Source organism: Malania oleifera, chromosome 10, assembly GCF_029873635.1.
Source record: "Malania oleifera isolate guangnan ecotype guangnan chromosome 10, ASM2987363v1, whole genome shotgun sequence".
NCBI classification, from domain to species: Eukaryota; Viridiplantae; Streptophyta; class Magnoliopsida; order Santalales; family Ximeniaceae; genus Malania; species Malania oleifera.
Window position 1 is genome coordinate 84691559 of NC_080426.1, and position 23431 is coordinate 84714989.

The 23431-nt window shown below is 37.5% G+C and overlaps 1 protein-coding gene across 1 annotated transcript in view; it reads right to left on the reverse strand.

Annotated features, from left to right (window-relative positions):
- Window positions 1–23431, reverse strand: part of LOC131165757 (suppressor protein SRP40) — a 58526-nt gene that overhangs the window by 22714 nt on the left and 12381 nt on the right. Inside the window, exons 2-6 of the mRNA XM_058123799.1 lie at window positions 20539–20603; window positions 3554–3591; window positions 2210–3378; window positions 1169–1210; window positions 912–973 (exon numbers count right to left, since the gene is read on the reverse strand). Of these exons, the coding sequence (XP_057979782.1) occupies window positions 912–973; window positions 1169–1210; window positions 2210–3378; window positions 3554–3591; window positions 20539–20603 (1376 nt within the window). The remainder of the gene's footprint in view (window positions 1–911; window positions 974–1168; window positions 1211–2209; window positions 3379–3553; window positions 3592–20538; window positions 20604–23431) is intronic.

The window sequence follows — 23431 nt, forward strand, 5'->3', positions numbered from 1 at the left end:
AGTGGATTTACAACCATGCCAATATAAGAATCATTAATGATAATGACAATGATGATATTTTAATGATACAAAATTGGTTATTTGTTGAAAGAAAGCAAGTGCAAAATAAGAACCATTTCCAAATAACCAATGTTTTAGAAGGCTCAATCAAGGGTCACTATTAGGCTAAGTCTGAAATATCAAATCCCAGAAAGGCCAACACATCTCTACAAGAGGTGCATTTTCGCGCTTTTTCTAATAGAGTTTGATGCAGCTTTGGTGAGTGAATCTCAAGTCAAATTTAGCTAGAAAATTTGGACGTGTTTGTATGAAAGGAATGTCCTAATATGAGTTCGCTATAAAACTCTTCAAACTCAACCTATCCAAAACACTTGAGAGTTGCATCTTAGATCTTGAAACGATTTGAACTTTGAAAGGTTATAAACCATCTCTTGGATGGTTTACTTAATGAATTCAAGTTAGTTTTTTTTTTTTTTAATTGGACAAGTAGTCTACAAATCATATTTGGATTTTTACATTGAATTTGCAGTTTTCTTTTTCTTTTTTTTTTTCCTTTATTTTTTAAAAACATATGCACTTTATTTTTTGCATATTATTACCTAAAAGATAAAGTTCTCAAAAAGGGTTACGCCTCACCCCAAAAGGGTTAAAAAACCTTGCCTTAAGCATTTTCCTTTCAAAACATTGCCAATAACAAAGCAAACACTGATTTTTTTTTAGCCATGGACAAGAAAAATTACTAAAAGCCATCAAGGGGGTTCCAACCCATATAAAAAATTTAGAAGATCAAAAAAGAACTCCAGAACTTGACTATCTACGTTGCTATCTCTAGTATGCCCAGAAAAAAGAATGAACACCATACAACTTTCAGCTTTATTAAGGGATGTATATGAACTGATAGTAAAACATACCTTCCTCTAACCTGCCCCAAAACTTCTTGTGCTTTAGCTCCATAGCCAATCTCTGCACCATCCTGAGGAGAATTTATAGAAAAATGAACCAATAAGAAAAACTAATTTTTCTTTTCTTTTTTGTGAGTTTCCTTTTTCTTTTTTTCTTTTTTTTTTTTGGTTGGGGTGGGGGTGGATGGGGGAGGGAGGAACTAAAATACTTATCAAACCTTTGCCCAATAAGAATTGTCTTGAAGCCTCTGATCAGCAAAAATCACCTCATCAATCTTCACTCTTTGAAAAGCATTGACTGACTTGGGCTGCAAGAAAAGCCTCCATCAAATTATCTTTTCTATAAATCAACCATACGAGGAATTTAACAATAATATGCCAGAATCTTCTCAAATCACATATTTATGGTATTATTGAAGTTCTGCAATGTTAATTAAGTTTTTTCATACTAACGGTTCACTGCAATGGAAGTCAATGGGAGTAACACAACTCGCCAACCAAATTAGATGATTTGGGATATGGGTTTTTTCATATTCTTATTATTCCAAATTTTCTAATGAGTTTATTTGAAGAATTCATTACTTTTACTCTATTCATTATCCTTCAATAGACACAGCTGAGATTAGCCTGGTCTCAGCCTCCCTTTGCCCAACCCAACACAGCCTATAGCCCTAATTAAATCAATCAAATTTTTATGTAAAATACTTGCAGAAATGTGCGGGTTTAAATGATTTAAAATCCAAGGAAAATTGTTGCACAGAAAGATACAAGTCAATTGATATTAGAACCCTTACACAGAAAACTTGCAATATCCTATATCATATCAAATAAAAATATATATAACAAAAGATTTAAGCCCTTAGAAGCCAGCAAACCATGCCTCATGGTCAATGTGACAACTAATCTTTAAATGCGCTCACTGTAGCCAATATTACTGATCAATTCAACTCAAACTGGGAAAAAGTAGCAACACTGAGGCAGTTTAAATATAACCAGTCATATAGACCAACCACACAGTTCGGTGGCTTCTAGGGACTTAATTTTATAACATACGTTCATCGAAAACCATCCAAAAGCATGCAATATCCTGGATGACTAACATAATCAGTTTTTTTTTTAACTGGTTAATGACACCCAATTCTTTCGACAACAGAAAGAAAACTCCAAAATTGAGTGCATGAAACATTAAAGTCCCATGAAACTTACAGACGTATTTTCAACATGGCAAAGCACTTTAAGCATGACTACTTTTGTATGGAAAGAACTAAAAATGTTTTTTTATTAATAAAAAAAAACTTGTCCCATACCTCAACTGATCCATTATGCAGCTTCTTTGCAGTTTTTTGTGAGGAAGACTTTTCTCCTCTGTTATTGTCAAAGATCCCATTTCCACGTGTGTGAAGCTGCTTTTCAGATGTTTTTTGAGATTGATCATTTTCCTCTTTAGTTTCTTTACCAGTAAAACCAACACTTACAGAGAACCCATTTATCATTGTGATGTGCCCACTTTCATTGACTTCTTTCTCACTTTCAATATTCCTGCCTTTGAGTTCTCCAGGATTTACTTCATCAATAGGCAGATAATCATTTTCTTCATAGGCTAACTGTTTTCTTTTCTTGGAACACTTTACTTCTTTCTTAGAAATGTTTTCCTCTGAATTTTGGAAATCAACCTTTTCAGAATAGATTCTTTTAGATTTTTCTTTATCAAATTCCGCTTCATGCCTATCGCATAATCCTTCCAAATCCAAACTCTTACTCTTTCGCTTAACTTTAGATTTCCCATTCTCTTCCAACAAGGTGTCCAAAGTATTCATTGCTGCGGCATTATCTATGTGGGAATCTCTTGAACCCTCAAAATCCTTAACTTGTGTTCCAATAGCCTCTTTCTTGTCCTCCAAACCATGTTGCTTAACATTGAGACCAAGAAAATTGGAAGTTTTCCTGTTCTTTTTCTTATTTTCTTTAGACTTAATGTTTGTCTCATGCTCAGTCATACTCTTTCCTTCTGAGGGTGCTAAATCCTTAGATTTTTCTTCAGTTACCTCAGGCAATGGTTCTAATTGGTGATGATCTACATTATAATCAAGAGATTCAAAAACCAACTTGCTTTTCTTTTTCCTTTTGCCCTTGCATTTCTTACTGGAATCATCCAATTGTAATTTGCCCACAATATTATCATCACATGCCTTTACTGCTTCGGGACTGAGTTGTTCAATTCCATGACCAAAAAAATAAGATATCTGTTTTCGCTTCTTCTTTTCTTTAGATTTTATCTCTAATTCAGGAACCAGATTATTTGTACATGTCTCGTCAGAATTCTTAACCTTAGAAACTTCATTAGCAGCTTCAATCCCATCAACTGCTCTACTGTCACTCCCCTCGCTCCTCTTTTTCTTTTTCTTACCATTGGTCTCCGCAGAAGCAACATGTGTGCACTCTCCATCATCCTTCAAAGTCACATCCATCTTCAAATCTAAAATGATTTATACAGAATATGAGCAAGTATAGAAATGCAGTGCACATAGATGATACTCATTTAAGAGGGAGAAAGAACAGAAAAAGAAAAGAGAGAAGGCATAGGTGGGCAACACAAAAGCTCCCTAGCATCATAAAATAACACAAAATTTCACAAAAAAAAACGAGCATACCCCGCTCCTGACTCTTGAAAACTTTGCCAGCATGATTACTGCATAAAACACAAACACAATTGACGTAAGAATTAGTACTTACATCTGAACTAAAAAAAGAAAGAACAATGTGAAATCTAAAACAAAACGCTACAAAGATGCTTTTGGAATTGCACTATAAACAGCTCAACAATTCAATAATTTGAATCCCTCCCAAATTCCAACATCAATGTTATCTAAGGGTGTGTTTCTAAGAGAATCCTCTAATGTTAACAATTACAGCTTTAACAGGTATTACAGAATAATATAACTTCACAATCAAAGAAAAATTTTTCAAGTTCTAAAGGAGTGGAAACATATATATCCCTGCAATTGAAAAGGTTAAAAGGTGTGGCATCTTGGATGGCTAAGTCCTCTATGAGACAAATGCACCATCCTACATTTTTTTGTTTATGATAAAGCAGGTAAATTAGATTGAGAGAGGGAAGTTACAATCTAAGGAGACAAGAAGTCCACCAGAAAAAATAAAAACAGAAAAACAAAAAAGAATAAAAAGAAGTAAAATAAATATATAATAAACAAAAAGAACAATTAACCAAGGAAACCCCTTTTCAATCCCTTTTTCCATCATAATTCACCGAGCATTTTGAATTTGCTAGCTCCCTCTAACCCTTCTTCACAAACCGCACTTTAGTTCCTCCAGCATCACACATTTTTAAATTCAATTTATCCATCATCTCTTGGGCTTGTAAATCCTTCCTAGAAATCACCTCCATTTGAGTAGGTAATGTGATAACCCATGGATGAAAAGACTTAAAAAGATTAGATGTTACCTACCCATATCAACAAGGTGCACCTTTCTTTTCGGGAGCTTTCCTATAAGAACTCCATAGTTAAGCGTGCTTGACTTGGAGCAATCTTGGGATGGGTGACCACCTGAGAAGTTTTCTCAGGAAGTGTGTGAATGAGGACAAAACACACTAAAAAGGACACGTGTTGGTTTGTGGAGTCAGTCATTAGTCCGATAAGGCCCGCCCCCCCTGTTGTCTGGTCCAAGTGGAGGAGGAGAGACGCAGTAATCCCTGGCAGACCCAACACTCAGCCGGAAGTGTGATGAAATTCACATCAACTGAGTTTGGAAATGTGGGTTCGCAACGAGGATGTAGCGTTCTATAAGTAGAAGAGAATGTGATACCCCATGGATGAAAAGACTTAAAAAGATTAGATGTTACTACCCATATCAATAAGGTGCACCTTTCTTTTCGGGAGCTTTCCTATAAGAACTTCATAGTTAAGCATGCTTGACTTGGAGCAATCTTGGGATGGGTGACCACCTGGGAAGTTTTCTCAGGAAGTGTGTGAGTGAGGACAAAACACACTGAAAAGGACACGTGTTGGTTTGTGGGGTCAGTCATTAGTTTGATAAGGCTCGCCCCCTGTTGTCTGGTCCAAGCGAAGGAGGAGAGACGCAGTGCTCCCTAACAAACCCAGGTTGGGGCTTTACAGGTAAATTCCATCATTGCACTGCATTTTATTATCCAACCAACTATTTTCAAAAATTCAACCCCCCCCCCCCTCTCCAATCCTTCCAACAGAGCTGGATGAACATATGTGATGTAGGACGGGGTTGGGTGAAGGATTTAGACACACTAGGGAAAACAAAATCCTGCGGCTAAGGAAATGGGACTTTGAAGGTTCAGCCAATTCTAACCTAGGCTCTGATACCAATATGATGCAGGATGGGATGGTAACACCCCCAAGTTGATGTAAGACGGGGTATGGTGACCTAGTCCTACCAATTTCAACACGCACAAGCAAGCATACGCACTCAAAAACACTTTTAATTAAGAATTCAATTAATCAACATAAACACAATAAATCAGAGGACATTTCACGTGTTATGGAATTTTGAAAAGGTGTATGATGCTGTTTAGAAATAAGTCCCAAGAGTTCTTTCACAAAAGTATTAAGTTAAAAAGCAGAAAGATGCTATTTCAATATTTCAAGAATAAAAGTCCTATGATTAGCACAACAATATTCCCACGATTGATTTATAAGCTAGCAAGTATCAATAATGAAATTTGATGGCCCAAATGCGATAGTTAAACATCGAAGTTCAGAATTTCAAGCATGGGATTATACATGGTTAAGCAAGGACTCAAACAATGTGAAATAATATTGAAAGTTCATATTCTAGGTGACTACAATCGACAGGACTTAAAGGGTCAGTTGCCTGAAGAATTTAAGAACAGATTTCTGGAGTGGCAATGTTGGGGTTCTATCAGTCCACTGACCCAACACTACCACTCCAGAAATCTGTTCTTAAATTCTTCAGGCAACTGACCCTTAAGTCCTATCAACTGTAGTCACCCAGAATCTGAACTTTCAATATTATTTCACATTGTTTGAGTCCTTGCTTAACCTTGTGTAATCCCATGCTTGAAATTCTAAACTTCCATGTTTAGATATCGCATTTGGGCCATCAGATTTCATTATTGATACTTGCTAGCTTATAAATCAATTGTGGGAATATTGTTGTGCTAATCATAGGACTTTTATTCTTGAAATATTGAAATAGCATCTTCCCGCATTTTAACTTAATACTTTTGTGAAAGAACTCATGGGACTTATTTCTAAATAGCATCATACACCTTTTCAAAATTCCATAACATGTGAAATGTCCTCTGATTTATTGTGTTTATGTTGATTAATTGAATTCTTAATTTAAAGTGTTTTTGAGTGTGTATGCTGGCTTGTGAGGGTTGAAATTGATAGGACTAGGTTACCCTACCCCGTCTTACATCAACTTGGGGGTGTTACCATCCCGTCCTGCATCAATATGATAGATTCCTGAGATCATCACAAGAATCAGAAATTGTTCTCAAATCACATCCAACAGCGAATCCCAATCACAATCACGGTAACTTATGTCATCACTATCATTATCTAAAAAATCTCCCATTTCTTAGCTTGCTTTCTTTTGCTAACTCCGTTAGTTCCTATATCCCTCATCTTAACAAGTGCATCTTCCACGATACTCAACACACCAAAAAAATATCTCTTTAAACTCTTTAGCCTTATCTCACTGGAATGGTCTCTCTTCGCTTCGTATAACTTCCTCATTTCCACACTTGTCTTAGCAACCTCCCAACGAGCAAACACCTTAGAGCCCTTAGATTTTTCAAAATTAAAACCTCAAACATCAAGATTTTTACCCAAACCAACTTCTTTTTTTCTATTACTCCTATATATGGCAGCCTCTAACTGCTCTGCAAAACCAAAATCACTAACCGATCTAACACTTCTGTATTATCATCATTTTCTTCCTTAATTGTTCTCAAAACCAAGCTAAAATCGTCTTGATTACAAACTGAATATTGATCCGCTCTATGTTTGTCTTGAAGAACTGAAGCGGTGATTTGGGTTTCGTTAACGACTTTCTGAAAACCTACCTCCCCCTTGCCTCGCTTCTGATTTTGGCCAGGGAAGTGGACTTGTTCAATGGGAAGAGCCATGTCACCCATAACCTTGCAATGGGCCTTCTTAGAGGCAAGACACAACTGAAAAATCCCTTGTTGAGGAGAAACCTCATTTTTTAATAAAGAAAGTCCCATAGCATTATCATTTAAACATTGGGCATGTTCTATTAAATGGCCCAAATTTGTTAAAAAAGAAGCCCCACCTTTCTCACATACGTAGCCCAAATCCAAGATGAGAACCAAACATCCCGACCCAACTTTCGCACCATCGTCTTTCCCAATTACAATCGTGGCCACCTCTACAACACTTGCAATGACTACTGGAACCCTATGCACTTTCCCCTTATGGATGTTCTCGTCCAAATGAGCAATGATGTTATCTGGTGCCATCATCTGGATTCCTTCAATCACAAATCTTCCCCACACCTAAGACATAATTTTTTTGATTTTATACAACTTACACAACCTTCACGTAACTTCCCTTCCAACAGCACCTTTCTCCACAAACTGAAGAACTAGCTAGGCCTACTTCCTCAAGACCATGAAAAAACTCCTTCTCAAACTCCCAGAACTCATTCACAAAGCTTCGCAATCCAATTGCATTTATACCTTCAGGAATACACATTGAAAAGTTTTTTCCCTTTCCCCCTCAGCCCTAGTGTAACAATCTTGGGCCCAACTCCGGTGAGATATTATCCACTTTGACCCATTGGCCTCACAAGTTTGTCTTATAAAAGGCACCTCACATAGTTGGAGCCCATACTATCCTTATAAGCCCAAATCTCCCTAGTACACATCCAATGTGAGACCCTGACAGGTTCTCCAGTCCAATCTCTGACACCCTCGTCAGAGTGACCTATACCTCTATATAGGATCCACCCACATGATAGTACCCCCAGGGTGACTCTAATACCAAATGTAACGGTCTTGGGCCCAACTCCAGTGAGGTATTGTTCGCTTTGACCCACTGGCCTCACGAGTTTGTCCTATAAAAGGCGCTTCACATAGATGGAGCCAAAACCATTCTTATAAGCCCAAGATATCCCTAGTACATATCCGATGTGGGACCGTGACACCTAGCTCCAGAAACTTCCCCACCCTCATCCACCTAATCACCATACAACAATGAAAATTTCCCTTATGAACGTTTTTGGAGCCCCTTTCCAGCCAAACGGAAGTTGGTAAGCCATCGGCAACCCAAGAAGTTGCCTCCTTCAAGAGTTTAACCCACCTATTTCAAAAGACATTGCTCTCAAGTACGCACAATAAAGGGATCTCCTCATTCTTCTCCAAACTAAACTCAAATTTACATTCAATATGCACGTAGAGCTTTAACATCGTCTACTACTGACACATCCATGGTCAAGTTCATGCGAGAGTGAGAGAGTTGTTTCGCACAAGAGAGACAGAGAGAGATAAAGAGACACCATTTAGAGAAGACCCAAACACTTCGAGCCTTTGAGAGAGAACTCAAAGAAGAGCTTCAAGTCAACCCTGCAATAGAGAATAGGCTGCTTTGACGAAAGATGCTTCAAGCTACCCAATTTCGTTATCGAGCTAGCCTGAGATGTTCGGTGAAGAAGGCAGAGAGGCAAGGAGAGAGGTTCGATCATGATCGCAAGTCCTGCTAGGGCTTCCTTGTGAGTCCGTGCGTGATTCTCCTACTTTTTTTTACTTTACATCACCAAACTATTACCTCTCCATATTCCCTATTCAATTAGGATACTTCGACTTCAAATTTTATTAGATCAATTGGTAGAATGTGTTTTTCTTAATGGTTGAAGGCCCTGGTATTCATCTTGCATTTCATTTTGCAGAAAACTCTTTTAACATGAGGTATTATTGGCTTTGTTTAGTGCAAGAATCTCTTTGGCACAATATTAGTTTTTTTAAACATAGAACCTCTAAAGATCAAAAATAGTAATTAGATTTTTATGTTCTACCAATTTCTTGCAGTGATGAAAAAAGTGTTTTAATTGGATTGGTGACGTGTAACTTAGATTAATTCCCATCTCATGAATGTGCCTAGTGAATGAACAGGTAAAAACTTAGATAGCACAAGTGATGATGAAGTGTGGAAGCCAAGACAGAACTCAACGATCACATTAACTTGGGTGTTCCTTGGACATATAGCGAGCAAAGAACAAAGACTTACAAAACAAGCCAAAAACACAAGTTTATTTCATGCTCAGTTGACTGACCTATATCAGGCATACTCAGCTCAGTCGACCGACGAGACCTTAGGCCAAAAAAATAATTATATATATATATAGCTCAGTCGACCGACCGGTTTTCAACATAACTCTCCTCAGCCGGCCGACCAATTATATTATCTAAATTACTTTTTGGCCAGCCAACCGACACTTTGCTCAGTCGACCCAAGTTCATATTTAGGCCTTATATAAGCACTCAGTCAACTAGCGAAATGAGCACAAAGGGTACTTCGCTGACTGAGCTATGAACGATTTGAAATTGCCCTCGCTCAGTCGACCGAGCTCCATTGCTCATTCGACTGAGGCTCTCGGGTTGGTTTATTTTTAAGTGCTAATCGTCATTAATTTTGCAATTCAATCTTTTAAAAAATGACAAGCGTGTCCCTAACGGTCAAAAATTTTGGGTGCTCTATATATAGCACATTACAAAGCACAATTAAGTATTTGATTAGCTTAGAAAACTCTCTGAAAATATTTTGTGCTAGTTTTATATGCTTCCACATATACAAGCATATTTCTCATTCTCTTTCTCATACTCTTTGTTAAATCATCTTAGAAAGAGAGCATTGATTCTCATTCTTCATTTGCAAATTATTGCACTTGAAGATTGATTGAATATTCTTGTGAGCATTCATTACATTATTTTGCAAGCTTACACTCTCACTCATAAATTATTTTTAAAAATTCTTTTTGAGAGTAAGCTTTGAGCACTTCCCATATTATTTGATTGATAAATACTTACTTGGGAAAAACTCTCTATAGCTTGTGAATCTTTGCATCTTCGTTGCAAGATTCAAAAGCTTGCTTTCGTGCTTATTGCAAAAATACTTTTGAGAAGCTAATCTTCATCATCTCCTTATTTTATTACTGAAAAATATTTTGTGGAGATAAGATTATTTGAAGTAGAGATTTTGAAATACACTTACTGATATTTATATATTGGAATCAAAGATCATCTCTACCATCATCTCCCACGTTACTTGTAAAACCCATTTTTGAGAGATAAAATCCATATACTCTACTAAGCATAAACTCACATCATACAAGAGTGCATTTGAGCTTAACTTTGTACATCATCTGCTTATTGTAGAAGCAAATTTATTTGTACAAAAAACATTTGATATTGTTGTATTCCAAGTGTGGCCTGAAGAGGGTTTACTCTGCCCTGTGAAGGAGTGGTTGTATAAGTTGGGCTTAGCCCAGTAATGTGAGCTGGAGTATTCCTCGCCCCATAAGGAGAGGGTGTAAACGGTGTCGCTCCACCCGGTAAGTGAGCAAAGGTAGTGAATCCTCTAAGCGGTTTTTGCTTGAGGCGAGGACGTAAGCACGGTTGCCGAACCTTGATAACATATCCCGTGTCACTCCTTCCCTTGCACTTTTTACATTCCAGTATATGCTTGTTTATACTTATCAGTTGATATTATTCCTTGTGGAATTTAGATATTTATCTTTTTCTAATTGGGATATACTGAAACTGTAATAACTGTGTAATTTATTTATACCTTCATATATCTGCTAATTTAATACTTGATTAGAAAAGATCCTAGGTTGTGGTATACTGATTGTGAATCTTAAAATTGAGTTAAATTAACCTAACAAATTTTAAATTTCCAATTCACACCCCCCCCCCCCGGTTCCTTGGGAATACACCAATAACATCAAAATTGTTAATCTTTTCTATGAAAAACTCCACAAAGAAATAAGGCACTTCTTAATAACAGCTTGTCTTAAACTAATCATTCAATTGCCACCAATTTTGTGACTCATCATTTTGAAAAGAAAACATTTCATCTTCTTTCTTTCATTTTGCAACTTCCATATTGTTTTCATTAGTTCTACAATTTGTTGTTTCTTCGAACTTTTCTAGCTTCTCTAGCAGATTTGCTACAACACATGGTCCATTTGCCAAGACAATTTGTAATGGTATGTTAATTGCAGGACAAGATTTGAGTCTTGGCAAGACAAACAATTTAGTCTCCCTCTATCCTGTTCTGGAAAGCCTGATATCAACTCTCAATCTCTTATCAATTGTTCATATTCTTCCACTTGTGCCTTAAACCATGAATGAGTTTTTTGGCGCTCATTTGGACTAGCTCTAGCAAAGACATTCTAGCACCTGTTAACATTGACAAAGATATGTTGATGTCAAGGCAGCATCAAGGTTCTGCAGCCATGGACATGTTAGAAGAGAAGAAGGAAGGGGAAGAGAATAGAGAGGAGATACAAGGGGGAAACTCATGTTCACTTCAATTCAAATTCATCAATAACTGCCTAGAACATGGCTTTCACACACTATTTATAAGAAAGCCTCTTTGCATGAAATTACATATAAACCCCCTAATACTTCATTACATTACAAACATACTCCTAGAATACACAAATATTGCAAACAACCCCCAAATACACATGACATTCTAATAGTTAAACTAAACACGCAATAAACTACTAACTTAACCCAACAATTCATTCACCCAACTCTAATTAATTATTCTCCAGCAAGGATATTCGCAAGGTCTTACTTCTTGTCCTACATCAACTATACCCTAGTTAGCAAAAATTCAGCCTCAAATTTTGAAATGTTGGAGGATCAAAAGTAAGGAGCAAACTTGCATTCTTCAAAAGCCAACACTTGAGTGATACAAGAAACCACGATCCTTTGGCCACATCATAGACTTGAATAGAGAGTTGGCATCAATTAACACATCAAAAATGACAAACTCAACAATAGAAATGTTTGAAAGACTTTGGATGCCTTCAAACACATTTGTTGCCTCATTTGTAGTGTCTTCAAGTTCAGTAATTTTGATAGAATTTTTGTCTTGGTTGATTGGTAGTATAGCCTTCAAGATCATCTTCCTACCATTATAGTGGAATACATATGTGTTCTCATGTCCTAAAGTCACACCCAAATCATCCAACCAAGGAGAACCAAGGAAAACATGGCCAATCTTCATAGGTCAAGTATAACACCAAACATTAGCCAAATATTCACCCATTTGGATAGGAACCAAACATCTTTCACAAACATGTATACAAGAGTCATCAACCCTAAATATAGCATAAGGCTCTGGATATGGTTATGGATGAAATTGCATTTGAGTTACATCATTTATGGAAACCACATTCATTGAATATCTTCCATCAATGATGATTTTGCAAACTTTTTCTTCACATATGAGAAAGGTGTTGAAAAGCTTGAAATTGTGCCCAAAGTTTGACAAATAGCATTTCTTTTTCCTATAATTTGTCACCATGTTACTGAATTTATACATATACCAACAGCCCTTTAACACAATTTGCCCTCAAATCTAAATCTAATCATGCAAACCATAAACTTGACTCTCAATTTTCAAGATCTATCTTTAATTCACCTTAGATCTTGAGTATCATGCTGAAATGAAACAAATTCACCTTGAAAATTCACAAAATGCAGCAATAAAACTGGATTTTCCAATGCTAGCAATGACAATTTCTAGGGTTTTGTGCCAAATTATCGTGCTTGCTTGCAATATGTTGAGTCCTCAAGCAAAATATCTCCTTGCAGGAAGAAGAAGATGAAGAAAAACGAGAATGATTGAAAGAAAAATTGGGGGATTAAAATGGAAGAAAGAAGATATGATCCAGGGGCAACATCAAGATTCTGCAGCCATGGACAAATTAGAAGAGAAGAAGGAAAGGGAAAGGAGGAGAGAGGAGATACAAAGGGGAAACTCACGTTCACTTCAATTCAAATTCATCAACCTACAACATGGCTTTCACACGCTATTTATAAGAAAAACTCTTCACATAAAATTACATATAAACCCCTAAAACTACATTACATTACAAACATACCCCAAGAATACAAAAAAACTACAAACAAGCCCCCAAATACACATGATAATCTACTAATTAAACTATGCACATAATAAACTACTAACTTAACTCAACAATTCCCTAACCCAATTCTTCAAATAAGGATATTCCCAAGGTCTTGCTTCATGTCCTACATAATATGTGTTTGCTGAATTTCCAAAGGGAGTCAGGTTTTAAAGGAGGCATCTGAATTGTGTATGCACTAGGAGCTGACAATGACAACCAATACCTACAAGAGTTGTAGGATAGTTTGGGTTTGAGATAAGTGAATCCAACTGGTCAGAGGTGTTACTATAAAAAATAGGACTTGTGCTAGGAAAAAGAAGAGGGTTGATAATAAGTTGCAAAAACTTGCAACTCCCATTTACAATGGAAGTTTAAGAGTAGATGGGATGGGGCTAGTAAGGCGTTAGGATGAGATTCTTGAGTTAGGATGAGATTGTTGAGATGGGATTTTAGGGTTAGTGGATCCTATGAAGGTCTGCAAAATTAAAGTGGTGATTTTGAAGGCTTGCCCTAACTTGGTTACTTTTAGAGGTTATTTATGTCTTTTAGTATTATTCTTATTAAGTGTGTTAGTATGTTAATTAGTGAGAGTTAGTCAGGGTATTATTGTCATTAGAAAGAATTTAATTTGTATTATAAATAGAGGGAGAGACCTATCTTCAATTTAGGTCATTCATTTTAATCAAAATCTCAACATTGTATCAGAGCGTGATCCAACCTAAACCCTATTCTTCTTAGTCGTCGCTGAAAAAGCCATTCCCGCAGCTGTCCTTTTTTAGATCCACTCCCACCCCTCATTATTTCACAAAACCAACCATATACCCAAACACAGAACCCTCCAAAGCCTATCCCCACAAAACCCCATCACCGAAGGAGCTCCCATGTGCCGCCACGCGCCAGTCAAATGCTGGCAAGGCCAATCCCATGCACTGGCGCGAGTGAGTTTCCGGCCACCTTTTTCTTCTTCTTTTTCCTCAGCCATGTTCTGATTCCTTCTATAGGAAATATTATAAAGCTGCTGGGCCTGTTTATTGCTCAAAAATCCAATCATTTTCGACCATGCACCCGCAGTACTCCATTAATCTCTGTTTGGGGTTTGTCAAGGCTTATTTGTGAGTTTTTTGGAGCAGTGGCAATTTTCGTATGTCCAGTTGTGAGGCTATGGCATTGCTATATCCGTCAGTGAATTGTTCACCTCATCTGTTGCTGTGTCAATGCTTCATATAGTTTGTGATTTCCCCAATTAGTTTTGATTGTTCTTCTTGTTTGACATTGGTGTGGCTGCAGACTTGTGTGTGTTGGGATGGAATCTATGAATCCCAAAAATTCGTTTCCTACATCGCTACCACAGATATCGACTAAAAAAGTCGGATGGAAAGAACTATGTTCAATGGTCTAAAGTTGTTCGAGTTTATTTAGCAGGATTAGGAAAATATGACCACTTCCTCCAATCTAATCCCTTCAATGAGAAAAGAAAAGAAGTGTGGGTTCAAGAAGATGCCTTGATTGTTTCTCTCTTATGGAATTCGATGGAGCCACAGATTGCACTGATGTGTATGCATCTAAATACATGCAAGGAGATTTGGGATTATGTCCAGCTTCTATAATCAAGTAAACATTACACGTATGTATGATTTATCCCAGGAGTACTTTCAATTACAGCAAGGCGATTGGAGTATTCCAAATTATTTTGGAGAGATGAAGCATATTCATGAGGAGCTTAGCGTCATGCAACCTATAACTGCTGACGTTGAGATGCAGAAGCAGAGGGAGCAGATGACAGTCCTTCGTGTTCTAGTGAGCTTGAGACCCGAGTTTGAGGCAATCTGGTCCCAGATATTTAGTAGTGTCAAGCAGCCATCACTTACCGATGTCTTTTCCGGTGTCCTTCGTGCTTCCTTTAGCACACATTCTCCTGTTACTGCATCTAACTTTGAGAGGACAGCCTTTGCTACACAAGGTGATTCTAGGTCTCTACCAGACAACCGCAAAAGTTATCCTAGTGGTTCGAGTGGTCGTAGTGGTAGAGACGAAAGAGGCAAAGTTACTCCTCGCAAGTGCACTCATTGTGGATAGAATAATTATACTATTGAGCAATGTTGGGATCTTCATGGCAGACCTTCACGTGTTGCCAATGCAACCACCATTGACTTCACACCTTTGGGGGCAGCCAATGCAGCCACCAGAGACTCCACACCTTTGGGGTCGAGTGGGGGGCAACGTACTATATCTATGCCAAATGAAGAGTTATCTAAATTCCCGTTGTATCAAGAGTCACAACAAGCTTCTCTTCCCATTGCATCTCTTGCCCAAACAGGTAATCACACAATATACTGATCATCCAATACTTCTTGTCCTAGTTCTTGGGTCATAGACTCCAGTGGTATTAATCATATCACAGGTATACCTAGCTTTTTCTCCACTTTTCAATACCTAGCAAATTTACGTTGTGTTATTCTTGCTAATGGATCCACTACTACAGTCAAGGGAATGGAAACTGTAAATCCCATTTCTTCTATTTCTCTTCCTTCGGTTTTATATATTCCCCAATTTCCTTTCAATCTTATGTCCATTGGAAAAATTACTAAATCCATGAATTATTCAGTGACATTCCTCCCTGATTCTGTGGATTCAGGATTTGAAGACGGTAGAGGGCATGAAGCTGGTGGACAGTGGACTCTTATCACTTTGAGCTGCTATCTCCTTCCACTGCCCGCACTGCTGCTGCCACACCTTTCCAAATTCATTGTCGCCTTGGTCATCCTTCACTAAAAAAATTAGAATTTCTTGTTCCTAGTTTGAGTTATGTGTCTAGCCTTAATTGTGAGTCTTGTCAGTTGGGAAAGCACCATCATGTCCTTTTCGCTTCCTGAGTTGATAAACAGGCTGCAAGCACTTTCATTTTAGTTCATTCTGATTTTTGGGGTCCTAGTAGAGTTGTGTCCAAGTTGGGTTTCCAATACTTTGTAACCTTTATGCATGATTATTCAAGAATGACTTGGTTATATTTAATATAAGATCTTTCAAGTTATTTCATGTATTTGGTGCCTTCTGTTATGAAATATAGACTCAATTTGGTTTGCCAGTTCGAAAACTTTGAAGTGATAATGCTAAATAGTATTTTAGTGCACAGTTCACTACTTATATGACTTTGTTTGGTATTGTCCATCAATCATCATGTGCCCACACTCCTCAACAAAATGGGGTTGCAAAGAGAAAAATAGACATATTCTTGAAATCATTCGCAACTTACTTTATCAAATGCATGTACCTTAAGTGTTTTGGAGTAATGTTGTACTTACTACTTGTTATCTGATCAACAGGATGCCATCCTCTGTTCTTAGTGGTAAAATTCCCTACACTCCATTATCTTTCCTAATTCACCTTTATTCTCTCTCCCTCCTCGTATATTTGGGTGTGCATCCTTTGTTCATCAACTAACTTCTAGGGTGGATAAGTTGGATCCTTGTGCTATAAACTATGTCTTTCTAGGCTACTCATATATTCAAAATGGAGGGATATCATTGTTACAATCCTGTGCTGCATCGCTTCTTTGTTTCAACCGATGTTACCTTCTTTGAGTCTACACCTTATTACACCCAATCCCTGAGTGCTCCTAAGCTTAATGAGTCTCTTTCTTTGCCTAATATTCTAGATTCTACTTTGTTGTCCTTGCCTTACCAACCATCTAAGCATCCATGTAGTTTGAGTCCTTCTCATCGTCTTGATCATCCTAATTTGCAAGTGTATTCACGACGGTTGTTCCAAGGAAGAGATTCCCCTCTAGCTTCTACTACCATGCCCTTGGTTTCCATGTTTGATGATCATACTCCCCAAGATGTTGATCCTCCTATTGCTGTTCAGAAAGGTAAACGCAAAAGTACTCAACATCTCATTTCCAATTATGTTGTTATGACTCCTTATCACCCTCCTATTATTGTTTCGACACTGCTCTATCAACTATTACCCTTCCTAAATTTGTTTTAGAAGCCTTAGCCCATTTGGGGTCGAGGAATGCTATGGTTGAAGAGATTAATGCTTTACATGACAATGGCACTTGGTACTTGGTACCTCTTCCTCCTAACAAATATGTGGTTGGTTGTTGCTAGATTTACACTATGAAAGTCAACCCTGATGGTTTTGTGGCTCGTCTAAAGGCCCGTCTTGTTGCTAAGAGATATACTCAGGTGTATGGTTTGGATTATTCTAACACTTTTTCTCTGGTTACCAAACTTACATCAATATGTCTGTTCATCTTCTATCTCCTTGGCTACTACTTGTCACTGGCCTCTACATCAGTTAGATGTGAAGAATGTCTTCTTGCATGGTGACCCTGAGGAGGAGGTTTACATGGAGCAACCACCAGGTTTGTTGCTCAGGGGGAGTCATACTTGGTGTGTCAACTTAAGAAGGCTCTATATGGTTCAAAACAATCTCCAAGAGCATGGTTTTGTTGTTTCAGTGCTATAGTACTTGAGTTTGGTCTTCGTCAACGTGCAGTGGATCATTCCATGTTTCATTGTCATACCTCATTGGGTAGGGTGAGAGGCTAATCCAAAATACCACTTCTAGACACTGAAGCATACTGGGTGAAAACATGCATCAACATTAATACCAGCAATCCAACTTTTGGACAAATTATTTTTCAAACCCAAAACTTCTAAAAGATTTGCTAGATGGTCACCAAATAAGAGAAACAACCATGATTATTAAAATTGCGATCTAGATCATAGGATCGTATGATTCTACGATCCAGATTCACCCAAACGATCTAAGTCGCAACAAAAATCAGAATCAAGTAGAATCGTAAAAGAATCGGTAGAATTGTAGAATTGGAATTGTAGAATCATAAATAGAATCACTCTGTTACCAGGATTGGGATTTTTTTCCTTTTTGGGCTTCAATAATGTGGCCCAATACATGTTTTTATTTTCCCAAAGGCCTCAAAAGGTTTATGTTGGGTCCAAAGTCTTCTAGAACTGGGGCAAAATGGCTCCCAGCCTCCCATCAACGAACAAATTCAGCAGAATCTGCACCTGACTTCCCTGGAGTTCGACACCTCAGTCCTCTACTCAATGAAATTCAGCAACCCAGCACCTGAATTTCTCTCATGTTCGACAACCAGAGGGCCCTCAGTCTAGTGACTGGTGTTTGATCAGCAGCAGCTAGCAGTCTTGCTGTTTGATCAACAGTTCTTTGGTGTTAAACAACCAGAGTTCCTGGGGTTCGGCAAAAACTCAGCCCTCCATCCTCAGAGTCTCACTTATTTAGGAGTTCCATACTTCCATGATAATCATACAACTATTTCTTCTTAGGAACATATTGAAAAGGTTTCAAGATGGGTTTGAGTGCGTCTATTCCACACTAGGGGGCCAAGTTACTTTTTTTTAATAATAAAAAAAAAAATTCATTAATAGAATAAAAATATACAGCTAGGAGAATAAGACATCTCCTCAACAAAGTCTGGAAAATCTGGATGAAAAACACAAAGAAACAACCTAAAGACTACAAAAACAAAGAGATAAAAACAAGCACAAACCAACACTCCAACACATAAAGCCAATCACACTGAAAATCAGTAACACTCACCCTCTTAAAACTCCCTTGTCCCACACACCAAAGAGAAGCCAAACATATGTATCTTTTCCCAAACCAGCAACTGAGACGATTTATTCCCTAGAAAAATAGGCGCATTATGCTCCATCCACCACCCCTAAAAGACTGGAAAAAAATAAATAAATAAAAAATAAAACACATTTCCAAAGTGCTGCCCTTTCCTTTTTCCTGCCAAAGCCAGCAAGAGACACTGCCAAGTTACTTTGTTTTTAGGCTTGTCATTCTTCTATTCCCCAGTAATATTCGTTTTTGTTTAGAATTCCCATTTGAGTAGCTCGGAAGTTAGAGAAATTAATAAGTGACATTGTAATCAACAGTGGATGTTAGTAAGATCGTCTGCAAGTTGAAAGTCCCTAAGGAGCACAGCACACTTCTGCAATGGGGAAATGGTTATGGCTCCTTTAGAAACTAATTTCCTTAGGTATAAGGTAATTCATAGCAAATATTATGCTTTATAAAATGGTTGGTATGCTAGACCTTCAGTCATCCCATCCCTTGGAAATTTTATTTCTCAAGAGTCACCCCTTTTTTCCGAGCTTTTAATGAGGTACAAAAGTTAGTAATTGTGAGAAGGCTTACTTTTGAGTGACGAGTGGGTTGGGGACTCTCCTTTTTTTCGTTTTTTAGATTTTCACCCTTCTCCCATTTGAGTGAGATACAAAAGCTAGTAATGGTGAGAAGGTTTGCTTTTGGGAGGACCATTGGGTGGAGATGCTCCTTTTGTTTTTCAGTTTTCTCTAGAATTCATCATTTGTAGCTTCCATGATGCTCCTATAGTTGATTCCTCACTTGGTCAAGGCAATTTGCCATGAAATTTTCATTTTATAAGGGAGCTAATGATCTTATTCCAGTGTTCAAAGCTCTTGTTTCCTTTCATTTGTCTTTTGGCAGGGCGATAAGGGTGTTAGGTTCTTGATTCCTCTAGGAATTTTACTTGAAAATCCATTTTTTATTTGTTATACCCATATTCATTGTTGGGCCTCACCACTTGCATTCTTTTTTCCCCCCTATTTTCAGTTTTTTAAAGATGTACAAAAACATCACCTAGTTTTCCAGTTTTTCAACATTTTCATAGAAATCTTGGAGAACTTTTTTATTGCTTCCAAATTCTCCAAATACATAGTGGAAAACTAGAAAATAAGGCGGCATTATTTAATTCTTTGAAAAACTGGAAACAGAAGATAAAAACTAATTCTGCACAATTAAACAGGCCCTAAACTTCCCTCGTTAATCAGAGCTTTTACATGAATTGTAGTTGCAGAAAGAAACAATAATAATGATCTTTTACCAAGAAAAAGGCCAAATAAAGCTTTATCTCCTGATGCACAGGTGCTTTGCTATCCATTATGGGAGGCAGTTTCCCATTTCTCTTGCAGTGTTCCTTTTGGTGGGAGATAAGGGACAAAATTGTTTAGTGTTTTTGGGGAGCATTGGGTTCGTCCTTCCTCTTCAGGGAATGCATGTTTCTTTCTTTTAGTGGTTCTGGTAAAAGGAAAGAGAGAGAAACTTTGCAGAGAAGTACCATGTTTTCTGTGATAGGGTGCATTGGTTGGAGCACAAGCTAGACTTTTCAAACCATTTCTTTTGATCTTTTATGAAGTAAAGAGGTACTCTTGGCATCTCTTTGGGGCTCAAGGTTTCTTTAGAAAGATGTCTTTGACTGATGTGCAGAGAAGCTAAAGAGCAGCTCTTTAGTTATTTTTTGTTTTCTTTGACTAGTAGTGGACGCCTCATCCTCCTTTGTGTGTGATCATAAATTTATTGATAACACATTCAATGATCGAAAATTAAAAATTTTAAAATAATAATAATAATAATAATTTATTTCTGGTCCTACCATGACTTGAGGTATTGATGGCACATTTCTTCCAAATCCAGGGAGCAACACTCCAGTCCACCACTCTGCACCAAAAAGCAATAGTATGATCATTCACAAAAACAATAATATCAAAGATTTCAATGAGATTATCTCCTGAACCTTTTCTTTTTTTGTGTAAAAAGAGAAGCTATATTAGATAGAAAGAAGGGAAAATACAACAATTTGGGACAAGGAGTCCACCAAATCAAACAAAAAAACCACCAAAGAAAAAATAAAAAAAAGAAAAATAAAAAAACAAAATCACAAAATAAAATTTGACAATATTAACCAAGGAAACACCTTTTCAACCCCTTCCCATCATAATTTACTGAGATCTTTAAATTCACTAATTCCCTTTGATCCTTCAGCTTTCGACTTGTGCCACCATCCATCCGCACTTCATTCCTTCAATATCAGTTAATTTTTTTAAGTCCATTTATCCAAAACATTTTGAGCTTCTAACTCCTTATTAGGAACAGGCAAGATTACATCCCTTCCGCTGTGAATTGTTATTAGCCAATCATTATCATAATAGGAACTCCCTCCAAGCATTCCAATGGGGATGGGTGAACATATAATAAATCCCCTATATCTTCACAATTATTAGAAACATACCCATATTTTTCTCGGATTACATCCAACATCTCCCCACCACTGCCAAACTCACTCATATCGTTGCTTTCTGAATCTGAAAAGTCCTCCCATTTCTTTCTTTCCTTTTCTTTATTTACCCCATTACTACACCCAAACTCCTCCTTAGCATGAGAATCTTCCACGATACTAAACTCTTCTTTAGAATCCCTTAATATCTTCACCACTGACTCACCAGGTTTTACTCTTTTCTCTTCAAAGCCTTCCACATCTCAGCACCCATACAAGCTGCCTTTCAACAAGCATAAACCTAGTTTCCCTCAAATATGTTATTATTAAGATCAAAACCATCAGTTTGCCCCCGCAAGGCATCTCCTGGTTTCTTTTATTCTTTACCATACCACCTATTAATCATTATTCAATACTTGTTGCATTTTTAATCCCTCGATCTTGTTTCGAATCTAACCTGCTAATATTCTGAGCTTGTTTCGAAACTTACAGTTTGGTTCATAACTTGGAAAGCAGAAGACTGAGAATGGATTCTCCTATCCAAGGGACTAGGATCCTCCTTTCCAGAACTCATTTTCTGCATTTTAGGATCAGTATTTTGGGCCTGCTCATTTTTTGGTTTCCAGCAAGGAAGTACCTGGATCACTCTAACACAAACCATAAGCCTGACTACCACCATGGCCCATCTGCGTAGAGCCCTAAGGCTAAGCTCCCTTTGACTCCACATTAAAATAGAAATCAGACTATCCTGAACATTGGACCTGTTCAACTAAGAGGCCCAGTTTGTTCAAAAAAGACAAGACTCCTTTTTCAATTATTTGGGCCAGGTTCAAAAGAGGAAATATGCTCCCCAGCCCACCCGAACGCAACTCGAGCTGCATCTGAGAGAAGCGTAACTCCCACCAGAACCCTAGCTTCCCTCACATTCTAATCAATTGATTCCGGTCAATCCGTAATAGAACCTGACCTTGAAACCCCACAATCCTTCAGCTGCATCGCACCTCCACACAGACAGCATCATTCTTCTCTACCAAATTTCCAGAAACTACACCTTCATCTGTTTGGCCTTCCAGCACCACCTGACTCCATGACCTGGGACGTGAAGAATCATCTGCAACTACACCACAAGAGTCCATCCAAAATTCCTTAGCAATCTCGCAAAAATCATTCACAAAGTTTCTCCTCAAGCCATTAATCTTTGCACCGCCAGGAATGAGAACTGCAAATTTCCTTCCTTTCCACCCCAACCCCAAAACCAAAAAATTTCCCACCTTTGTCCACCTAATTGACATCCAAAATTGCATGATACCCTTACGAATGCTCTGATTCCCCTTTCCATCTGGCTGAAGACTGAAAACCCATATGCCAACCAAAAATTTGCCTCCTTAGACAACCTAATCCATCTGCTTCGAGCAACATTATTTTTTACCCCAAGCGAAGAAGAAATCTCCCCAATCTTGTCTAAATGCAGATCAAAGGATTTTCATTCACCATAGCCTACAGCATAAGGCTCAATAACTTCATATGCATGAGCGAGAGAGAGAGAGAGAGAATCATATCATGAGAGGGAAAGAGAGAAGGGCAGAAAGAGAGAGAAAGCGAGACATTTCAGTCTCCCAAGACACACATTTGATTTTGTCAAGGAAAAACAAGTTTCGCATAGCCAGAAAACAAACCATCTCCTGAACCTTAATACATATTCAACAACGCCAAGTTAGACGAGTATCAAATTTCTTTGAAGCACAATAAGCTTTCAAGATTTCAGGAAAAAAATCTCTTTGGACCAAGCGAGAGAGAGAATCATATCATGAGAGGGAAAGAGAGAAGGGCAGAAAGAGAGAGAAAGCGAGACATTTCAGTCTCCCAAGACACACATTTGATTTTGTCGAGGAAAAACAAGTTTGGCATAGCCAGAAAACAAACCATCTCCTTAACCTTAATACATATTCAACAACACCAAGTTAGACAAGTATCAAATTTCTTTGAAGCACAATAAGCTTCCAAGATTTCAGAAAAAAAATCTCTTTGGACTTCAATATCTGCTGCATATAGTAAAAATATAGCATGTTATTAATAAGTACTACATATTTTAAAATATACCTGATGGACAAAAAATATCAAAAAATCATAAAATAAAATAAATAAATAAAAACTTCTAAATTTTCCCTCTGTCAAGCGAAAATCGGTTATAAAACAATGCTTCAGATCTCCTCTCAGCAAAAAAAAAAAATTTATTTTCTTTTTATTATTAGAATATTATTGTATTTTTCAT